The 24,258-nt window shown below is 39.2% G+C and overlaps 1 protein-coding gene across 2 annotated transcripts in view; it reads right to left on the bottom strand.

The window, feature by feature from the left end:
- The window catches only part of PPP3CA (protein phosphatase 3 catalytic subunit alpha), a 210,148-nt gene that overhangs the window by 47,405 nt on the left and 138,485 nt on the right, over positions 1–24,258 (bottom strand). For both annotated transcript variants that reach the window (XM_075149622.1, XM_075149621.1), the window contains exons 3-6: positions 14,917–15,041; positions 5,434–5,545; positions 3,957–4,102; positions 1,539–1,678 (exon numbers count right to left, since the gene is read on the bottom strand). In XM_075149622.1, coding sequence (XP_075005723.1) covers positions 1,539–1,678; positions 3,957–4,102; positions 5,434–5,545; positions 14,917–15,041 — 523 coding nt within the window. The remainder of the gene's footprint in view (positions 1–1,538; positions 1,679–3,956; positions 4,103–5,433; positions 5,546–14,916; positions 15,042–24,258) is intronic.

The raw sequence follows: 24,258 nt of genomic DNA on the forward strand, positions 1-24,258 counted from the left end.
CACGTGTGTGCCTGAAATCTTCCTGACCTTCCTTCAAAATGCCTACTGCTATCTTTTAACTTTCCTTTCGGGAAATGACTGAAGAAACTAAGAAGTTTTATTCATGGAAGAATGAACAAAGTCCATCCTATCAACAGACATTCTTGAAGGAGGACTGCATAATTCAGTCCTTCCTTTACAAGCTGAGCAGGCTGTTTAGGGAAATTCGCTCCTTTTCTCAGGAAGTAACTAGAAAAGGCAAGAAAATTAGATGCTGCATACCGATGGATCCTTTTTTTGCCAGCGATTATCATTAGGTAAGCAATTAGTGACCTTCCAGAGCAACCAGGCACTTCTTTTAAGAGTAACACTTGCCTTTATATAATCTCAGATAACATGACTCCAAGCTAGCCATCTGCTTGTGTCATTAAGCAGTTACATGTCCCTCACACATGACCTGACAATTAGGTATCTTCCAAATATTTCCTCTTTTCCTGAAATATGCGCTTTTCTGAATATGAGTCAGGACACAGACTAGCACTGATATATGTTTTAGGAAAATTTTATGGTAATTGTAAGAAACAGAGCTCTGGGGAAAAAAAACCCTAAAATCTAAAAGTTGTTCCAGTACATAATAAGCCCTGTATCTAAGCACAAGGCATGTTTTCAAGTCTTTACACTTTTGTAAGAGGTTCACGAGGGGAAACCACTATTACTCACTGTTTGCAGTGAGCAGTGCCCGGGATCCCAGGCATGCGCCAGCGTTTGGTGCTGCTGAGAGGAAGAGGAATGATTTTAGCCCTCAGAGTCATAAGCCCATTTCTGCACAGATCAATTGTTTGCAACGGTTTGTCACCTTCTTTCATAATGAGACCAAACACATTTATCGAGCACCTTCCAGACGTTATCGATCCGAAGGCAGCGGTATGACTCGCCCACAAAGGGTGCATGCCGGCAGCCCAGGCTGCAGTGCAAACCGCTTTGTTCTCAGCCCATCCCCACGCTGCAGCAATTACAGCTCAAAGAAAGGACTAGGAAAACTAATTTCTAAAAGTCAAACCATCTGTTACCTTCCTGTTAACGTTACCAACAAGGAGGTTGATTCTAGAGGCTCTGCCTCCTGGTTACTGGTGGAAGCCATTGATTTACTTTCAACATGTTACTAAACAGCTACGGGTCAGCTACATTCAAGTTGAGCTTTTCTAACTAAAAGAGCTGGATTCCTCACTTCTGCTGAGCTCGTTGGGAAAACAGACTTGCGTGTCGCTAGCATGGGCTGAAACAGAACTGCTCCCTTCTAAAGGTTCAACAACCTCTTAACATTTCAATAGCATCTTCACATTTCTCCTGAACAAAAATTAATTTTTTAATTAAGATTTCACTGGATACATTGCTCATTTTGCCATTTAACCTCCTCCCCTGCCAGTTTTGTTACTCCTTGTTTTGTTAGTCATTGTAAGTTGTTCTTAACTTAGTGCCACGAACCTCAAGCAAACATTTATACTGCAAAACCAGAACAAGTTCACATACAGGAACCCATTCAAAGTAGTAATATTCACCTGTAGAAGTACGAGCACCCCCTGACTGTGTTGTGAGTAAAGTGTTCCTGAGTCTTCTCGTTTCCAAAGTCCTCCAGCGGGTCTGACCACAGGATGTCACACATAGGTCCATATGCAGGTGGTTCCTTGAATCGATCTAACTAAGAAAAATAGGAGACAAAGAAATACTAACTTCTTTCAACTATGTATCACAGAAACACTGAAGCAAAGTTACTATTTTTCATTCCATGGGTTGGCAAATGAAGACCCAAAGCAATCTGTTTTTCAGCTTTTAGGTTGCTCTCAGCTTTAAAGCAACAGATTTTGAATAACAGTAAAACACCCCTCGCTAACATTGACAAAGAGGAGAAGGAACAGATATAATTGAAAATTAAGAGATACAGTGGATTCCCATTCTATGTGAATTTTTGTGTGCAATTTTTTTTCCTTTTTCTACTGTTTTTTGCAAGCATTTCAGTGGACAAGAGAGAAGATGGTATTTCTGTATTTCGTGATTTTTCAAATGTTATGGCACTTGATTTATGTGAGTGAGGCACCTCAAGAAAAAAATACAATAGTTATTTCAAAGTAAGTTCCCATTTTGATTTAAATACATTTTCACAAAAAATTGTATTTAAATACCAAGACAACATCTCTGCACTACAGCATCTTACCATGACATTCTTGTTGCTCTCATAACCTTAACCCTAATTAAGCAGCCAAAACCTCCTCTTTCTGCCATGACTACTGGTATTAAAAAATTCAAATTATATAGAAACATACTGCAAATAAGACAAAGTATAGCAAAATAGGGAAATATTAAAAATCAGTATTCCTCTGCCAGAACTCTTTAATATAAAAACACCCCCTGTTAAGATATGTATGAATCAGACTTGCAGTACAAAACATTATCTACTCTGACCAGAAAAATCAAGTAATGATTTAGCAGCACACCTAACATACCTTTTTTTTTCCATAAGAAAAAAAATTTCAAAAGAAAGGATTGGTTTTATATGTTTTCAAAACTCAGTTAAAAAGTTTTAATGAGACCGCTACAATTTTACCTTTGCATCCTTGTAATGAAATATTCATAGCATACCTAGACTTCTAACTTATTTCAGCCCTTTACCAATTAATGCTTTGTAACTATAAGTCATTTAAATTAAATAACAATTTATAAATATGCAAAACCAATTCCTGCTGATTGCCAAAGATTAATAAACCTGCTGGGGAGGGTGGGGGGGTGGGGAAGTGAAGATGTTAATGACCCTAATCTAGAATCTGAGAGCTAAACAGCTTTCCTCTGCCATTACATTGTTGCAAAGCCAGCTAATTTTTAGGCAGAGAATATTTTTGTTTAATGAGATAGTGAACCTTTACATCAGAAACAAAACTTTACATTCAGTAATTTTTAAAAGTGCAGTTAATGCCTTAACCCAATTGCTTTTAAACCAAAGCATGTAATTACTGGCTTAAGTTTTTTTTATTTTTAAACCACATTGATTTCTTAGTAGGCTACAAATTAACCTCAGAATATAATTTATCTTTTAGTAACTTTAAAGCTCAGAAGTATATATCCATCTTTGCAAGTCTCAAACTGCAAGCAAGAAATAAGAAACTCTTTTCTGCTGGAAACACTAAGAATGAATGGTTTAAATACCTCCTTTTAGAAATATCAACCGAGATCTCTTTTACAAAACACCTGAAAAAAATTAATCCTCGGTAACATGCAACAACACTGGATTACGCGAAGAAACTGTTTGACATCGTTCTCTGAACTTTCATTAGATTTATCAGAAACTTCTCAGAAAACAAGAGTATCACACAAGCATCAACTTACTAAGCCTCACTTAGACAATTTGCTAGGCACTCAAGTGAAGTACTATTAAAAATGTGGCAGGACCTTTGAGAATTAAGCTCTTGGACTCTTTTTAAAATAATAATGTTGTTTTGACTATATTCATTGTAATCACACCATACTTTTTTATTATATGTTTTAAGTATTGTGAGGTTTTTCTAGAGCTATTTTTATCTCTTCTCCCAGAAAGCGCAGAATGCCTACATGGTGCAAGGAATCATCAGATGGTCTGCTTACATTGTGCTAGTAGATAATACTTAAAACAAATTAATGGTATATATTTATTCGCTCCTAAATACTTATATACCCAACACATTTTTTTTTTTTAAGAACACAAAGATGATAAATCCTTTGTTTTACTGGTTGCTGGTGATTTCCTCACCTCAGTAAAATATGACTAATTGCAGCAATTCCTTTTATGTCCTATTTAAAAAGACCTTTAAAAGGTGATGATGTCAACATGAGTGTCAAAATGACACACAAGCATCTTACACAAATGAATTACAGTGAGAAAGGATTCAAGTTTTAGTCGCTGGCTATTAGCTGTTCACGTATTAGAGCTAAGCACTATTCAGACTTACTTTTCTGATGTCATCTAAGGTGTTGATTTCTGGAGACAAGCCACCGTGTACACACAGGAATTGTTGGTTCATCAGAGCAGCCAAGGGAAGGCAGTCGAAGGCATCCATGCAGGCATCATATACGCGTTCTGAATATTTGATTTTACCTTTTAAAGATTAAGATGGTATCAGAAAATGCCATCAATATTTAAGAGGGAAAAAAAACATTAGGATGCTGCTTAATATCTCAATCTTGCTCTCACTGCTGTCTCTTGCATTGAGGACTGTACCAAAGCTTGCCTCATGCAAAAAATTCTTTAGTATTATTGTTATTCACTGCTGGAAAAATTCTTCAGATTCTGAGGTGAAACTAATAAAATTTATTATATTTTTCTAAAAAACTGTAAACAAACAATTTAATATACCATTATAGTCTGCCATGAAACCTATACAGCAAGCCTTAAAAAGTCTGCTGAATCGTTATCATCTACTACATTATCACTCAATATATTCTCTATGAAGCAATCAGAACTTTAGCCCAGTCCCTTATAATTAATTATCTACAGAAATGCCATTATGAAATGAACGAGGTGGTACAATGAAGCTGAAATGTTAATTTACCAATACGCATATTAAACTCGGTAAACCATGAAGCCTTTGAGCCAATTAACATTTCCTTTATCCCCAATGCTAAAAAGGGAACACAGACTTATGGCAATAGCTTCAGCTTACAGTGCCACAGAAAAAAAAAAGCTTCATTGTGCAGGTGAAGGTCTACATCTAATGAGCTTTTATGTGTCACTGTATCCTTTCTTGCAACACAGAAAGGAATTCCTGTAAAAAGAGCATACCAAAAAGTTTAAGCCTACTTACAGGGTAAATTTGAAAATGCTACACTTAAAGGGGAAAAAAAAAAAACCACCACCATAAAAATTCCTCGCATTTTTCTCCTGCTGCAGATGAGACCCGGTGTGATGCCACCTCCTCCACTAGCGATCAGGGACCTGTCGCAGAGGTGCCAGAGCTGGTGTGACAGCAGGTTTTGACTGCCAGGTTGCTGCGTGGGGCAGCAAACCAGCAGCCGCTCCAAAAAGCGGCAGCAGCACGGGTTTATCGAGAGCATCCAGGCCCAGATGGCCCCTCCAGCAGCCCCGGGCTGCTTCCCAGGCCAGGTTGGCGAGCTGAAGTATCTCGATACCTGCAGCACCAAGTGACAACGACACCAAGTGACGACACCCCCGGGGTTGTACGGGTGGTCGGTCACCACCCGCTGCAGGGGGTCTAACCCCTTCCTTTCTCCACCACTGAGACACCCTCTCCAGCCCCTGCAAGACGACTGTCCTCTCAGGGAACGGTGATTACAATTTAAAATTAATGACAGTTAACACGAAAAGTACATTTAAAATTACTGATGGTAAATCAGTATCAAATACTCACAAAATAACAAATCAAGTTGTTGAAAAGGGAGTTAAGATGAGAAAGGTTAAGGTAGACTTACATTCTTGCTTAAATGTGAAATACTCTGTTAAATGTCTACATTCATGATTCCCACGAAGTAAAAACAACGTTTTGGGGTAAAGGATTTTCAAGGCCCACAAGTACAGCACACACTGCGAATCAGAAACAAGAAAGAAAAATATAATTCATAATTAATGATGTAATTCAACCACTTACATTCCACCAAAAAAACTACAGAAGAAAAAGTATTGTGTGTGAAACATTTATTTTCAACGGTTAACTTCACTCTTCCTACACTACATGCAAACCTTTCTCTGCGTTTCAACCTGGACCGGCTGAAACTAGTATCAGTATATTCTGATAAAGTTTTACACTTTTGCTAAGTGGTATCTGCCTGTTCAGCTGTGCATTGCCTTCAGCGGCCCCAGTTATCAAGAAGTAATTGCTGTGCACCTCTAAAATGAAGTGCACACTCTCCACCTGGCAGTTTAGGCAGAAACCCACCGTGGAAACAATTTCACCGGAAGATTCGCGTTTCCTGGCTTAAGGAAAAGTTGCCCTAGAACAATTTAACCCACACTGCAGGAAATACCTCAGCTTCCAGTATTACACAGTTTTTACATGAATGCTGGTTAATTTTTCACCTAACATTGTTCTGTACAAACAACAGAGAAAAAATTCCACAACGCTCTTGCATTAAATGAAGTTACTACAAAGCTTCTATAAAGCCTTTTTCTTTCCAGAAGATTTCTATTTGAGATGACATTCCTTCTAGACATGTTTTTAAAGATAAAAAAGGAAGACTTGGAGAGGCTAATCTCTGCTCAGACCTCTCAAAACCATCTGATTAAAATAGTTGTTTTGAAAATAAAACTGACATGGCAATGATGCCAAAGCATTATGAAACTCTTGACAAACGAGTAAACTTGCAAACTTCATGGAAGATTTATCCTTTGTGCAGGATGACCCTGCTCAGGTACCTGGCTGACAAACTCACAGCTCCAAGGAAGCCGATGGAAATAAGACCCATTCACCCATGAGATGAGCCCACCGTCTGCAAGAATGCCGTACAGACCACAATGGCCTCTCAAAAAACACGAGCTAGAAAACTGTCTGAACAATTTCTCCTCCAACCCTTCCTTTCTTAAATATTCATGAACCGCAGAACTGTTGCACGAGAAACAAAAGGTGTCAGAAAAATCCCACTTCCATTTGCAACTACCTCCTAACACTCCCTTTCATTCTGTTGACAAAAGTTATTTAATTTACCTTAATAATCAATAGATTGGAAATTCAGAATGTACTCCTAACCACAGTTTCTGCTTAGAGCAAAATCAGCATTTTTGTCAACGTAATGCCTCTAAATTTGTACAGTATGAATTCCCTTCTACAATTCAGAATGTCTTGATAAACAGAATAATTACATCAATCATGTCTCAACATTTTGATTTCGGCTCCCTCATTTGCTACACAGTCCTCATCTTTAAAAAAATAAGAAAAAAGAAAAAAGGATGCAACATTTTTATGTTTGTGCTAAACCTCACACTATCCGTAGATAATCACACAGCAGCAGGGGTTTTATACTACTACTCTTTGTCTTGAATTTATTACATGTAAATATCTGGATGCTCTGCCTGGACTCCGGAATTTCTGTTGTTCTACTCAGAGGGTCTAGAGCCAGGTAAAAAGAGCAGGAAGTACAGGCAGCATTCCTGCAGGACTTGCAAAATTAATTCTCCCCCTTGGAAACACACGGAAGGCCTCCCAGCTCACGCCACCTCTTTCGCCTCCCAGGCGCTATTGCCACTGCAGGAAGCGAGAAGAGACGTCAGAGCGCCAGGTGGATCACGTTGATGTAATCCAGCGTGAAATTATGGTGTTAGGTCACAGGAATTATCTGCTGTGGCCCAAAACAACCACAAAGGGTGTGCCTGGGGGAAGCTTCCTGGAGTTTGCGCAGAGAGAGAAAACATGGGTTTGAGGATTTCGCTTCAATGGGAAAGGAAGCCTGCACTTCTCCACATCACCAGCGCAATTCTCCGTCTCTTTGATGAAGACTTCTTCATTCCTCCAACAATTCCTGGAACCTTCCACTTTTTTGAACTTACTGGCTAATGCAAAAATTTGATGTAAATGTTGTGAGACAAGAAGTTTAAAGTGACGCCTCCATCCATGCAAGAGAAGTTCTGGATTTTAAAGTTGTATCTAAGTTACCTTAGAGCTTCTAATCCTGCTGAAACACCTTATAATTTAGAAAAGCATAATGATTAGTGCTTAGATGAAGTGCTTTATTTAAAAAAAAAAAAAAAGAAGAAGAAAAAAAAAAAGAGGAGTGGTTTACATTTCCCTTATAACTAAGTTTTTCATTTTCATAAAGCCTTGGCAAGATTGAAATGAGCACTAGGTACTTAAAATATCATCCAGATTTGGGAAGCAGGGAAAAATAAGGTAAGCTGGAGGTTTTATCTTTTTGGCATTTGGTACTTGCTTACGGGTAGATTTCTTTACATTTGCTTATCATAGATTTATTTTTTCTTTTTTTCTCTGCTTCCTTTGAAGCGCTCATGAGAACCAGACCGAGAAGGTAACAGAATCAATGCAGTCCAGAAAGTTCTGTGTTTCCCTGCCACTATTCAAGTAATGTAAGCCCACCATTAATATTTTGTGTTGTTTTCAGTGGTACCGTGTCAAAGGCTTATTTTGTTTCGATAATTTCATTAATTTTCTCCCTTTTCTGTTCAGTAGTCCAGTGATGTAATATCGTAATAGTAAACAAGAACTAATTAGCAGATGTTTTTTTCCCCCATGCAAACTAAACAGCAAATATGAGGGTGACAATTTTTCATGGCTTTTCAACTTACACAGTCATTTACATACAAAAAACTTATGTCCAAACAACATATCATGAGCACACTTTCTGGTTTTATTTTTTCTTAACTCTGCTTTGTGTATCGTAATTCTTACTTAAGTCAAAAGATTTATGATAATTTGCCCTTGTTGAAAATCTTACAATCTTCAATTATTTGGTAATACTGCTTCCCAACAGCAAAACTTTAAAATCTCTTTTTCTCCCTCCAACTTTTTCATCAAGAATATACTACAGATCAGCTCTGCTGTAACTTTATGTAAAATGTACAGCAGTGACCTTGCAATCTGGACGTCTCTAAGGTATTTTGGCCTGCCTTATTTCATATTATCAAAAAGAAAAAAAGGTTACATCTCTTAAATGCCAGCCCTCAAACTGCACCCCTGCTTACTTGCTTAGTGTCTTTCAGCTGTTAAAACAGCAGATATGTTAAGTTTATAACAAAGAGGTAATCTGCCCACCTCCCAGCTCCTATAGTCAAGCTGTTTTCCTGCTGAGGCTCTGGCAGCCTCAGCATCGGGAAAGAAAAGGTCTGTGCAATTAAGCGCTGTGTAGGCACATATTTTCAAAACGGACTTGGGATTTAACTCCACTGTTGCATGCTGAATTTGAGCCTTTGCACAATTTGACATCTTAGCACCTCCTGAAAAGAAAAACCAAAAGCCCCGGTCCTCTTCCACGCATCTCAAGTTATGTGCTCAAAACAAGGAACCTTGAAAAATCGTTACCGTTGCCACTAGATTACAACCACAGCAACACCTGTAACACAGCGCACCCACTTCTGGGGCTCTTGCACTGATCATGCCAGGAAGGAAGAGCTGCAGCTCGCTCCGTTAGCTGCGTGGCTTTGTACGGGCAACAAAAGATGAACTCTCCCTCCAAATGACTGATGGCAGTGGGCAGTCCCCCAGGAGATGAAATTAAGTGTGAATAAACACAATTCATATTGAAAAGGATAATCTGAGCCACGCGTTGTTAACATCTCTACTGATGCTCTGTGAACTGTGGAACAGTACATTGGCATAGCTCCTTCACTCTGTAACTAACACACACCTCACCTAAATATAAAAATTGCATTACTTTAACTGCATTGAAATAATTATACCATCATAGTACCTAGTACAGGTACAGCTTTCTATAAGGGAATAACTATCCCAATGGAAACCATGTACCTTTTTGCACACAAAACTGCATTCATGCTAATGGTATGTCTATTTATTAGGGCTTTGTTTCAAAAACAAATAAAGATACATTGCATCTGTAACCAAAATACTCACAAGAGATGCAAGTTATGGCCATTTCTGAACTACCATCCCTTGAGCACAGGGAAAGAAAACTCTGCACACTACTGAAAATAAAGAAAAAATAGTATTATCTTCACTAAACCAGGATTTCATTCTTTTTTTCCCAACTTTCAGGGCATAAAAGAGGATCTCTTCTCTTAAGGCTCTGCTGCAGAACAGGGACAACAAGGTAGTGCTACTTGCATCAACCAGATCTTCAGTGACAACTTACAGTCTTTGCCACAACTTTTTTGCCAACGTGCTCTTATTTTATCTGTTTTTTGTGTTTCTAAAACCAGTGCTCATGTACATACAGGTTACGTATTTAAAAATAAAAAAGGCTACTGCTGTGGAAATAGACTTCTTGTGGAATAACAGTGAATCCATTCCTCGTGGTCAGAGTCTCAGCTGTTTCTAAAATGTTGTTCAAGAATCTCATTCTGATCATTCAACTTCTGTTCATTTTTTTTTAAACATCTGTTGAATATTCCCAAGCTGCTTTGGGATCGTTTTGACACCTGCATGGTACTTTAGCACCTCTAGACTTCAATTATTGCAAGATTCTCTTCTAGCTAGTCTCCCAGATGATTTTATTAAAAGCGATCACCTGCAAACCATTGCTACTTGCCTTATACTCTTTTCTAGTGTTTAGACCACATTACTCCCATTTCAGCCCTTGGAAGGACTTCAAAATGTCCAAAAAGGAAGGACCTCTTTTTCACCCAAAAAGTGACTAGAAAATTCTTTTTCTTAAATCTTGCTCTAGTTCTTACAGCTAGTACTTTCTGAACAGGTATCCAAGCGCTGGCTCCTAGCTCTCCTCGTCGGACCTCGTGTCTTGGCCCCAGCTGTTTTCTGTGGAGATAGGTCCCATAGAGAGTTGGAAGCAGTGGGAAATGGTGCGAGTGACCTCCAAGGCACTGTCCCATGTTCTCTCCCAAAGAGAGGGGTTCTTGGCATGTTAGGGACTCACTCTGGGAAGAGCTGGCACAGGACCAGGCAAGCTGCGAAGACGGCCCTGACACAAACAGATGTTCCAATCTGGGAATCTAATATATACAAAAATATTCTGAATTTGCTGAATTAGTGAATATTCATGGCCCTGAGGAGCACTGCCCAGCAAAAATCTTACAAGATGCAAATTCTTGTTTCAGAGAAACATATTTGCTACTGTTACATAGAAGAAAAGGGCAAGGAAATTTAGGATAATTAAGGTATTAGGATTTTCTTTGCTCTGAGAGAAGTGAAAAAAACAATTGACTTCACTGGTAAACTATTCCTGACCAGCCAAAACTATTTTAAATCAAGCTGTTTATTGGGAAACATTAACACACTAGAACAACAGAGGAAACTGAAAGGTGTTTATTATTCCAATAAAGTCCTAGAAAGTGCACAGAGACTTGAGAGATGACAAACACACGGCTTCAGCAGCATTCACTTCACCCACAGTTTACTAACACAAATCTATTTATATGTAATTCTTTTCTTGGGAGAGACCAGTTAATAATTTTGAACAGTTCACTGAGTTCAGAAGCATCTCAAGCTCCAGATGCTTTTTTAATTGATGCAAGGTCCGATGGTCATTCCAGACTCACTCCAAACACCTCACTTTGTTCTTGCTAGAAATACCACAAAAATAGTTTTCCCTTCTGGAATTTCGGTCTTTGTGTTTGGGAAATGAAGATGTACGAATGTTTTGAACCTTAAAACACAACTCTAGTTTTGTTCATTTTGAACGTTGGTTTAATTCTCCATATCTTAACTATCTGCTCTGCCAAAAATGGTCAGTATCTACCTTATGATATTCAATTGACATTTAAGCCTGTATGTTTTTACGTGGGATTGAGCAGGAAAATAATTCCAACAGTTCATTTACATAATATTATTAATGCATTATAGTCAGTATTTACTCTGATTGTAATTTTTCCAAGACTGAGATGAAAAGCAGTATATATGTATAGTCCCCCTACACCACATGGCATTTTTGTCTGCCTTTCAAAAGAGAGTTTTCAGACTCAAGTGGAGATTAGTCATTCTTCCTTACAGCCCATTCCTGCAGAACCACTTATGCTCTAACTATTCTTTGGATTTAAAAATAGCCCTCTGTTTTGATCATTTGGGTTTCTTTTCTCCATGACCATAAAATTTGTTTGAAAGTGAGAACTGAGGGGTTTCTACTCTGGAGTCAAACCCCTGGAACAGTGCACAAGCACAACAGGGAAACGTTATCAGTTACAGAACCGAGGAAACAAGTGTGCCGTATCAGATATTGCAACTTGCAGAAATTTGTTATTCTAAGTGAAGAAATGCTCAGGCTCTGCCAAAAGATCAAATGGAAAAGAGAGTGCAGCTACGGGATGAAGATTTGGTCTGGGCCGAGAAACCTCATCTCATCTTATCCACAATTTTGACATTTTTTGTTTTACCTGTTGTAATTCCTTTATTAGTCTCTCAGCCTGCGACACCTTGCTTAGAACTAATTTTAAAGACACAAAACACCCCCCCCCTCAAACAGTAGAGCTAACTCTGGTAAAAATGGAGCACACACGTGAAGAATTGAGCCCCTAGGATCAAAAGCGTCGTGGGGCAACGACTGTCATTTCTGCTGAATGCCTTATACAAATACTTTTCTCTTTTTCCCTCTGCATTATCAAATGCCTTCCACCTACCTTATGCAATTTCTTCCTCTGTTCTTAATGATAATAGCTTACATTATATAGTACCTTTCATCCAGAAGAATCCCAAACGCTTTGCAGCCTACAGACAAGGATTATCTCGCCCACTACCAGAACTCAGCTAGGTCTAGGCTCAATGGTGTCACTTTTACGCTAGATATCACTCGGCAATAGAAGGGATTTTTTTTAAAGCTTGTATTACTCATGATTAGTACCTTGGACCAGCTACTTAATTCTTTTGGAAAGACCTCAGAACTGCAATAGTCTCATGTCTACATAGCAGAAAGGGGAGCCAACAGATCAATGGAATAAAGATCACGGTGTGACTGACGTGGTAGAAATATGCATTGAGATCAGGCTAGGACTGTTTACCACCACGACTTCTCCAGCACAAAGTACGGGCAAGAGCTGGTGCCTGCTAGACGTGCTCAGGGCCCCTTCTCCACCAAAAGCATCCCCCCGCAACGTGCCAAGGTGCATTCTTCACCATTTTCCTTTCCTTGTCACTACTTACTGTGCTGAGTTCATGCCTGAATGCATAGCTCTGCATCCAAACACACTTATGAAACAGAAACCTGCCTTTCCTTTCAAAGGCATTCTTTAATCAAGGTGACAGGTGGGGAGAATCAGTTATGTGACCAAAAAAGTAGTAATTTGAGAATGTTACATACAAAAAGGAATAATGTAAGCGACAGCTCAGATGTTTCCTTGGCGCTGGCAGAAGCCAGTACTGCTTCCAGTGAAAAAGTAGTGTTCCAGAATGGAAAATCTAAATTCAGAATATAATTGCTAAATATGTATGTGCAGGTTGCTAAATGAGTAATTTTAAGGGGCTTATTCCCCACCCATAAGCTATTTTGCTTTGTGTTATATGGCTTGCTATTGCCTTTAGTCAGTAATAGCCCTGGAGTAGATTTTGGCAAACTGTCAGACAAGCACTTGAAAGCAGAAGCAAATACACTTGTTCTATTTCTTATATTAAAAACATACACAGAAATGAAGACAAAACTCTCCTCTTCCAGATACAACTTGGCTCCATCTAAGTCTACAGGAGATACGAACTACGTTATCATAACTGAAAAGTGGTAGTTCAAGATTGAGCTGCACAACAGTTTAGGCCTGTGAAGCCATCCCCCACATTCCCAACCTTCACCAAGTGATCCAGCATAGTAATCCACACAGTGATGATTTAGCTCACAATTCACCGTGGATCAGAGAAGGAAAGAAGCAGGCACATGTGGCTCAAAAAAATCATGATCAAAGTGCTGACTTCAGTATGAGACTAAATCCTAACTATATTGATTTTTGGCAAGTGGGCGAAAGAACCTTGCAATTCTTAAGTCTTTAGAGCATTTGCACTTGGAACAGCATATTTCTATTTGTAAAATGTGCCACCTCCCGAAGATTCTGTTAACATTTTAAATCCTTTTAAAGTGAACTAATAAAGCAAAAGTAGTTTTACAGAGTTTTATTTTAAAGAAACTTCTCTTCATACTATAAATATAAGACTGGCAAGATGATCCATTTTACAAACACATTATAAATAACTCAGATGTTGTTTGAGATTACATACCTTTATATCAATATGGCCACAGCGTACTAAGATGTGGTACGCAGAATGAAACAGCAGTATATGCGTTCTCGCATGCTGCCATCTTATCTAGTCACAGACAGCCAGCCATGGATCATAGGAGCTATATTGCTTCTAACAGATAACGGGTATTCTCCCTTGACTCAGAGAGAGTTAAAGTCTGAACTCTTCAGAGAAAAGGAATCAAGATGTAGCTCAAAAGCTGCTGCAAAGGTTTCTGACTGACTGTTCAGTGACTATATCAATTATGACCTGGATATATTAGGTTTTTTGATAATTGTGCAGCTCATCTGTCAGTTTGCATAACCAAGCAGCAACACAGAACAGAAGAAAAAAATCCAGTTTGTTTTATGCGCACTAGAACAAAAGATTTATGCTGGATATTTGACTCACTTCTAGTCAAAGATGGATAGGTTGGACGGGACACTGTTTCCTTCACAAGCCAGCTAAAGATGCTGTCATTTGACCTCCACGTTCTACAACCTGATACTAGAGTCTGCACCAGGTCTCAGGACCTTCAACAGGGCACATGCGCATCACTTCTTCTCTGTGGATTCAAGTGCTGCACCAAAAGCCAGAGATCACGCATTCCTGCATGCCATATCTAAACAGAACTCATTCATTCTCTCCAGTACATCATGTTATCTGCTGGCTTTTTGCCCCATTTACCCCCTATCTAGCCCTTCCATTTTCATAAAATTTCGCATCCAGGAGACTCAGATCAAATGAACCTAAAAGTCAAACTAAACTATGAGTTGTCCATTTAGTTTTTCTGTTATGTCTCTTTTCTAATAGCTCATGTCTATTCATCCTATTTAGCTTGTGCAAGCTGCAGAGCAGACTGCCTTCTGTGCTATATTTGGATGGCCACTAGTTAGCATCAAGGTCCGTTCTTCGTCAGCTTTCCAGCACAGATATAGTGGTATTTGGCTGGATACCAAGCAACCCTTATGAAAACACCAACAGCGACATTAACGTGGACTTCTTTTGCTCACAAGTGGTATCTGCAAAGAGCTTCAGTATGCCTGAACTGGTTAAATTACGGTGCTAAATATACACAATAGGCTGCAAGCAATTTCGCAGCCAAAAACAGAAATAAGAAACTTACTTCAATGCTGAAGTACCCTCTGTCCACGTAGTCCCCCAGGAAGAGATACCGCGTGTTGGCAGGAGAACCTCCCACTTCAAACAGTTTCATCAAGTCAAAGAACTGACCATGGATGTCTCCACAAACTAGAAGAGAAAAAGAGCAATATTGAGATTCACCATGCGAAGCTCATCTTAGGCACATGCATTCTGAAGTCGCTGTCTTATAAGGAATGTGTTATGACGATTTTGTGCATCATTTGTTAAATGATCAGTGAGAGCTGGCAGCTGCTCAGCAGAAGCTGTTTTTCTATGATGTGCATCCATATATGTGCGTGCAAAAGGCTACCAACTAATTAAAGGAGAGCCATCAGGCAAATTTGACCTATAAGTATTTTCATAGGTATCTGTTCATTCCTCCTGCTGCCCAGCAGAGCACAGTACTGGTAATAGTAGTAAGACAAACGAAAGTCGTCCTGAAAAAGAGAACGTGTTCAAGCAAGGTTACTCTTTCTTTCGACATCACTCCTCTATCTCTTCTAGTCTTAAACCCAGACGAACACCAACAGGCTTTCCGTAAAAAGCAAAGCGTGCCTGTCCTGTGTATGCCACTGGTCAAACTGACAAATTTCTCACTTCTGGTTTCTGTATAGAAAAAAGGCCTGCTTGCTTTCCCAAAGCATGTCTTACACGAGAGGACACTGATTTTTCATGCTTTAACCTCTAGCACTTTATTTAACCTCGTATAATTATGATTTGTTTCACTTCATTGCAATGAAATCCATCTAACAAGCAGCTTCTGTAGAAAGAGCAGCTCCCAATAAACGTGACAGACAGAGCACAAGTGATGTGCAGCCGGGGCTGAGCAGGGATGCCTCTTTTTGTGCCTTAGAGGTAAGAGATTGGCTCGACTATCTTGAGAAATTGCAAACTCCGTGGTGGGTGATTTTAAGCATCTGCAGGAAGGCAGGCAATGCTTTTGGAGGCCCCCGTGGAAGCCTAACTAACAGCACTGTGCCAAAACTTGCTTCCTTTTGCCTTGCTTTGTTTCCTCTACCTAAGGGAGGGGGAGAACCCCCCAGTTTAGGGCCAAGCCCAGACCTTTTCTGGCAACGATCCTTAACAAAGAAAATGTTAGCGGCCTTGACTGTTACTGAGATCGGTTTAGACTGGTTCTCCCTTCAATGACTCAAAAAAAATCCGATTTGCAAACTGGAAGGGTGATTATGAAGAAACTGAATAAACCAAGGGTCCAAGATAAGACCCTATCTTGCAACAGCAGCACAGCTTCTTATTTACTGCTAACACTAAATTCAGAAGACTTCAGATGCTCTCCCTGATGTAACGGTTCAAGCTTTTGTATTCAAGCAGTGCTCTCATTTGAGCTTTTATCTGGAAGTCGATACAGAGGTCTTGTTCTATCACAGGTAAACAAACCTCACATTTATCGCATGCCGTGGAGAAGCTGAAGTCATGTCTCCGCATAGATACAAAAGGACTATATAGAACAGCTGTAACGCCAAATCCAACAAACTCGCAGTGCAAACGGTGTTCATACATTATTGTCTTTCATCTCAGTCCAGTGTCACATTATATTTTTCACTTGCATCACTTTTCTCTGAATGTATACGCTAACAATAGGATCAATATAATACTGTCATTCCATCCAAAAACTAAAAGCAAAAACAAAAAAAAAATCCCCACCCAAACCAAAAATCAACCAAACAACCCCCCCTCGGGTACAGAAAAAACCACTGATGTCCCCGTCACTGCTTTCATGAATGTTTATGTGAAATTGGTGACACAATTCACGAGTGCTGGCTAGCTGAGCATTCTTCTGTGATAGTAGCAGGGTACTTTTCCCATAAAATAGCATATAGTACTCTTATCACCACTGTGTTCCATTGTATAATCTTTTTTTCCTAGTTGATTCCCGCCCCCCAAGAGTTTTAGATGACAACCTTCATGTTGTAAGCCATCAACAGTAATAATTTCTATCTCAGAATAGTATTTGCCATTAATTATGCAAAATAAATACTATTTAAATCCTCAAGTGGTATAACACCACCCCTCTTTCTCTAAAAAAAAAGAAAGTACCCCAAAAGGAAATTTTTTTATAACATTTTTATTTGAACACGTTAATCTACCAAACCAATACACACTGCTTGACTGTACTCCTCTGCATGGACACTGTGGGAAGATTAAGAACACGTGTCGCATATTGATGGCCAAGCAATCTGCTCTCCTAACTTCCAGCAGAAAAGCTTTTAGTTATATAACTGTACAGCTCTACCAATTATCGCCCGCCCCCATTTGCTCCAACGGCAAAAACCTGAAATTGAACAAGACTGAAAGATTTTTAAATGGATTTAACTTTGCTCTTTCACTAAAGCACAAAGAAACAAGATTTTTTTTTTTGTTATGCAGATGTGTGTGAACAGGTAAATACATTGAGGCCATCACGGAGAAACCAAGAAGGTTAGAGAGCTTTCTCCAAGTAGCTGTATGACCATGAATTTGTCATAAGTCAGAAAAGCAGAGAGCAAATCAGTGAAGAGGACAGAAATAAGAAATGCAGAGCCCTGCAATCCCATGACTTGCAAAATTCTGAACTGGACTTGAGAATTGATACTCGATGGATATTCCAGGCACTCTGCACACAGCAGCCTACTCTTTTTATACTTGACAACAGATGCAGAAACATATCCGGGGGAAAAAAAAAAAGATGGAAAGCCAAAAAGCCCTCAGACCCAACTCTGCCAAGCAATTAAAGTAGTTCCAAAAGAGAAGCTTAAAATCAGCAGTGGGAGGAAGAAAAGACGCTCAAAATGAAGAGTTAACATTGAGATTTAATTTATTATGGTCAGATCCCAGAATTCCTACTGAAAGACCACCATGTTACATACAGTTAATCCAATTAGTATTTTGCCTGGAATAGCTTAAGGATCTTATACTTTCCAGGTTTGCGTGTATAGACCTGAAACGTCCTTACAACGTAAAGCCTGTGTACTCACATTCTGATGGATGGCCTTGTTTACAAATAAATTAAAGGGCAATTTGTATGTATACAGTACTATACTGCATTTGTAGTTTGAAAGCAACTGCTTCTAAAGCTATAGTTCTGCCACCTTTCTTTTCCAGCTCTTACGAATCTCAAAACTGGAAGATTTCCCAGGCAGCCAGATCAATGCTTTATCTTTCATTAGGTGGAGACAGAAGAGATCCAGCATTATATTTCCATTCATAAAGGCAGAAACACCCATCAGCTAATAACTCTGCCACATCCTTCACGTCTTGTCTTGCAGCTTCCGATCACTAACAAAGAGCCTTGCAGCACTGTCCCACCAGGAGCCCAAAGGAGAGGTTCCACTCCACGCTGCCTCTACAGAGCGCTTTTTCAAGTTCACTACCTTCCCCCTTCATGTTACAGAAAAAAATTTTGAAAGCACACTAATTATTATATATTCATGTTTACTCTTGTACAAGCTTTACCATTGGATCTGTTGTTCCTTTTAATTTTGCCAAAAATGTCCTTTTTTATACTTGTGCAGGCCCTCTTTTGGTACTGGAGCACTTGCTATCGAACAAAGCATTCAACCAGATATGAACATTTTTCCATCAAATAACAACAAAATAAAACCAGCACAGCGAAGCAAGAAATTCACTTCTTAATGAAGGTCTCCAGGATCAACGTACTTATGGATTTAAAGTATGAACACAGGGAACATAAAACACAGTTGGTATGTGTGTGGGATTAACATTAAAAGCAGCTGTGTTCGTACAAAACAAATCTATCAAAAGGAGGAATAGCGGGTGGTCTGTCTTCTATTAGAAATTCACATGTTTTTCTGTATCACTGGTTTCCCAGAAGTTCCATCAAGTCATGGCCTTTTTACACTCATCAATTTATGATAAGTAATTAATCTGACAGCATAATTTTTTTCCCTAAAAAGACTGCTTAATTTATCCAGTGCTTTTCAACTTTCTTTATATCCTTAAATTGCCAGCTGGGCAACAACAAAACAGTGTTTCCGCTGACTTACCATTTCCAGGGATCCGTTCAGGCACCAAACTTGTCGCCCGTGAATTTGTCTATCTGAGCCTGCCAATAGTGTCTGCCTACCTAACCTCTCAGGGCAGCAAGGTCCAGACACACTATATAAAGAAATTTTTTTAAGCTGTTTTAAACTGATCGCCTACTGACTTCATTGGTACAATCAGAAGGTTTAAGAAACACTGGTTGTTTGTGGGCTCCTTAGAAATTTATTTCTGTGAGGAAGTTTTCAGGGAAGACATGGGCCCCTTCAAAAGATTCAAGTTCACAGGACTGCCCATGCAATTATTGAGAAATCACATTTCTGAGCAGCTTTTCCTACTTGTTATGATGGGCACTTTGATCCACTACACCATCTTACAATATAGCATCAGAACTTTCCCAATATAGCTGTCTATAAAATACCACTTTATTATAAAAATAGAAATTGGACATGGGGGAGAGAAGGGAGATTTTTTGTTGTTTGTTTGTTTTTAGAAAATGCTCTTCAGATACCTTCCTTCAGATAACTAAATGCTCTTCACTACACACGAACTCAGTCCAGAGATTATTCTGTGTCGTTTCCCACTCCAGATGGATATTAAGAACAAAATTTATATTCATAGTACATTAGACACTGTCAATTCAAAAATTTTCTATCTGCAACAGTTTGGATATGCTGCACTTATTTTCTCATTTATCATGTATATACTTCATTGGTGTAACATTATCGTCTGATAGTAAAATACCATTCATGTTTCAAGTGAATTTACATTCCATGTAGCACAAGATTACATTCCCATCTTCAAATGTCACCAGGGATTAGGAGCAGATATGCAACACTCCATCATCAGCTTCAGAAGCAACATCTGCAAACTCATACATGTATGACAATTAACAGTAATGAAGCAAAGACACCTTTTAAAGAAGAAACTAACACTGTGTAGAGAATATTATCCATCGCTTGACAACTTGTTCTTTACATTCCCTGAGCTAGGGATGTCTTTGCACTGAGCTCCAAGAGATCGTGCTTCAGCAAAACAGCGTGCAATACTGAAAAATCTAAGGGAGAAAAACACCCTATTGAGTTACACTGCAGAATGCAGACTGCAAATCACGAAGGGGTGTTCTTTGTGCAGCGTTTAGGAAGTGTTAGGCTGCTTACCATTCCGCTAGTTAGCACATGCTTCCAAGAGCTTACCATTTTCCAAGGACACCCAGTACTTACGAAGCCTTACTGACAAAGGGACGAGTGCACTGTGTAAACCTGCACGTGTCTGAGCTGACTCGTGGATGCTCATTTGTCCAGGTCTACAGGATAAGATGGTAAAGAGGTTGCATACCCCAATGAGAAGTATGTCCCAACCATTTCTCCAGGGAAGTAGTTTGGAGCAATGAAAAGTTACCAAAGGCTGAATGAAGAAGTCACCTAAGGAACAAGTACTTACAAGCAACAGTGGACACACAAAAGCAAAGCAAAAACAACCAGACGAACTTCTGTAGCTGTGTCGTCAAAGACCAGGCTTCCTTAGCCAACCGGTAAATATGAGGGAAAACACCTGCACGAGCTATATGCATGAAATTCTCAGGTGCTTCAAGAAAAACTACTGCATTGCTCCTGAAGGGCTCAACTATTAATCAGAAGGCTCTTGCTTTCCCCAAGATTTAAGAACAAAGTCACACGTAAGAGTCATATGTCTTTGGTTACACAACCTTTGAGCTTGAATGAGCTTTGTTTCCAAGCGTTCGTGTTTCTGAGCAACATTATACATTGCCACAGCAGTATGAAATGTTCGAAACGCCACAGTTTTGTTCCATGCATTTTTTTTTTAATCACTAAGGATTGAGCAATTTTCTTCCTTACTTTTTGGAGAACAAGGAGGAAGGAGAGGTACAAAATAAAAGTTTTTATTTGTAGCTGCTCCCTAAAGCACTACTCAAGACCCACATTCAATGGTTAAGTTTTAGGCATTGTTTTATAGTCATGCAGTTCTGTTTCTGTTTGTAAGTGAGATGTTTAAAGAACTTGCAGACTTCATTACTTACTCAAATTAAAGTCAGAATCATTTAGACAGCTCACTAGGTAACTTATCATCCTAAGAAAACATCTACTAGACTCAACATAATGGGCTTTCACATGAATGTTTGTTATACTAAGTGTATTGAACAACACAGCTCTGTATTTCCAAAAGAAGCATGATCTCATTCATATTCATATCTGGTTATCTAACATGATTATAATAGACTTTCATCTATCTTCTCCTTCAATCACTGCATGCAAATTGATGAGTTTATACTACCAGAGTGAATTGGCATTAACAAAAAACTGCAATTACGTATTTTTCATAAAGAGGCCTACACCAAAGATAAAGCCAGAAACCATTAGCCTTACAGATACAGCAAAAGAAACCGCAAATGGACCATCAACGCCACGTTTGACAATGTTGTTTGGTTGCCGACTTTCCTTCTTTGTACTGAGAAAAAGAAAAAAAGAAGTATCTTGGGGAAAAGCTGTTTTCTGTGCAACACAGGAGGACACTCTACTGGGTTCTGCTCTGCCAACACTTGAAACGCTAGTGTCTGTAAAGATCAACCCACGCTCACTCCTTGTAACAGGAGTTAGTTTTCTCCCACCATCCCCTGAAGGCTAGAACAAATTAATGACACTTGATTTGAAGAGGTAGAGTGAAAAAGAGTGGGGAAGGGAAAACATCACATCAGAAAAGACCTTCAGGACAACAGTCATTAATATTCTCTGGTGAAGGAGGAAGCAAAAAAAACCTAAACCATGTGGCAGCAAGCCCTTCAAGATGTTAAGGCTACAAAAATATCTTCAGCACAAAGTTTTTAAAAAGAGCTCCACAAAATTACTTTTTGTATCACAAAATTATTTGCAGCGTCTCAAAAAAAAAATAAAAACCATGTACATAAGCCTGGCCAGCAGAGGAGTGCCTTTATATATATAAGAGATACCAGAAGCAACAGAGTCTGAGGAAACAGCCTCTACCAAGTACTGTAAAACCTACACTGGCAGAGAAAAATCCCTTCCCTCCACGCTCCCACCCTAGCTGAATTTTTCAGGAGAGTAAGTGGGTATCACAGCAGTGAGGTGCCAAATGAAAACTTTCAATTCCAAGTCAAATAGCAGAGTTGTAGTAGGAAGGGGATGGTGATGTAGTGAATATTTTACAGAATTTTTCCAAGATCAGCAGGAAAAGGTGCTCTCATCGCATATACCAGAAGATGCTGAATCAGGTCATGGGGAGAGAAACAAAATGGGATGGGAGTAAAACAGCATTCACTCCCATACACATCAAAGAAACAAGCGGCTCTTCCCCTGACACCCTCCAAGGTCAGCACTACCCCTGAGCATCCTCGTGGCAAATGGAAAAGCAAATGCGCCGTTATTATCTCCTGTTAATGCACCCTCAGTATCAGAGAGCAATGCTTATTCCACAAATAACCCCATCAGAAGGATTACTTACATTGGTGTATGGGTCAGGATTTCCAGCGCATATCCTTAGATCAAGGTTATTTATAGCAATAAATAGGGAAATTCTCTTATCCTCAGTTTTACAGATGTAAAAAACAAAGGCCTGGGGAAGTTTAATAATTTATAAGGTTATGAGTTTGGTCCGTGGGAGGGCAGGGGTAGCCAGAGAGGGAACAACGCATCCTCATATTGCTCCATCCAATTCAACACACCAGAAGAAAAGAGCTCTTTCAATGAGGAAGGAAGGTCCTGCACAAGAAGCAGGCACAGGCTGGCTTCACACACAATGCTCCAAATGAAATTTAGAGAAGGTGAAACAAGGCAAAATGGGAAAAGGGCTTCTGAAGAAGAGAAGCTCAAATATGTTCAGCTCTGTAGAAAAAAAGAAATGTAAAATTCAATGCTGTGTTTTATTCTGGGAATAGCTTTTATTTGCATAGATTGGACCATAATATTGTCCATCTTTAACATACAGGTTCATTACTAGAATTACTCTGATACATCTTTCTCACTAATCTGGTTGAAAAGACCTCCATTAGTTTTTTGCTATACAACATTTTTCCAGAGCCAGCTATTTGCCATTAGAAGTAGCTTGTAGCAATTTTTTTTGTCGATGATTTAATTCAACTCTTAGGACGAGGTTTCTCTACAGTTAGTATTTCTCTCAGCAGCGCAAATCCCAATCCCAGTAAAGTTAAAACTAAGGCACTGGTATTATATGGATATACTTATGTAAAGCCCAAAGAAGCCCTCGGTATTTACAAGGGCTTGATGGATGGTATCCTTGTTTGCTCTTCTTACTGTAGAATTTTAGAGCAGCATTTCCCTATCAGACTGCAACCCAATTACCTTCCAAGCACTCTAAAATTTACAAGATTCTATGGGTAGCAGCATTAGCATGTCGAGCTTCAATATATGAATGCCTAGCATCTAAAAACCTAACCACAAAAACCGGACGTTCATGTTGGCTTGTAATATATATTTTCCATTTTCACCTGAGGATAACGTTTGCTGTCAGTTTCCTCATTCTGTGCCATCGCAGACCTGCTTTATGCTCCATCCCACCCCCGCTCGGTGTTTCATTAAGAATCAGAAGCCTTACTCTGATAAAAAGCATCCTCCTTCCTTCAGCACAACAATTTGTCTTATCAGTGGAAAACAAACATTTGCTCGACACAAATAAATGCATTTGTTCATTACCTTTGGATCTATAGCACTCTGCCTGTATTTCCCAGAAAGAGATGTTAAGGGGAAATAAAAATACTACTTCTCAAATTCCTGGGCTCTTAATGAGCAACCGGCAGTATCGACATGGATACTTGCAGGCACCCTGAGTGGAAGCAGCCAGCAAAATCAGCTTCAAAGAAATTCTGTGAAGCTCAGCTTTTGGGCTTAATGGTCTATATTCAGAGCCGTGAGCGAAAAGAACCAGGAGTGAAGACCTACAGAGCTTTAACCTCAGCTTGTGCACCCATGTCTTTAATGGGCTTGAGCGATTATTTTCATCTAACCTTTCTGTACTACAGGTGTTCATGTGCTCGTATATGGGTATAGGGTTAAGGAAAGCAAATAACGTGCAAGTTTCCCAATTCTAGCTCAAGCCACATAAGAAGACTTTTTAAAATTATCGAATCTAGATTCCATAACCAAAGTCTTATACAAATCTAATTCTCGGTGAAAAATGATTAGCCTTTGAGGAAAGTGCTTTTAAGAGAAAATCTCCATAGTAATTTATGTCCTGGTAAAAGCTCATATGGCAATTAGTTAGGGGAGCCAGTGCAAGGAGGAGTTGACCACATTAATTTCCTCTTGCTGAAAACATATACCTAAACATGATC

This window comes from Calonectris borealis, chromosome 4 (assembly GCF_964195595.1).
Source record: "Calonectris borealis chromosome 4, bCalBor7.hap1.2, whole genome shotgun sequence".
NCBI lineage: Eukaryota > Metazoa > Chordata > Aves > Procellariiformes > Procellariidae > Calonectris > Calonectris borealis.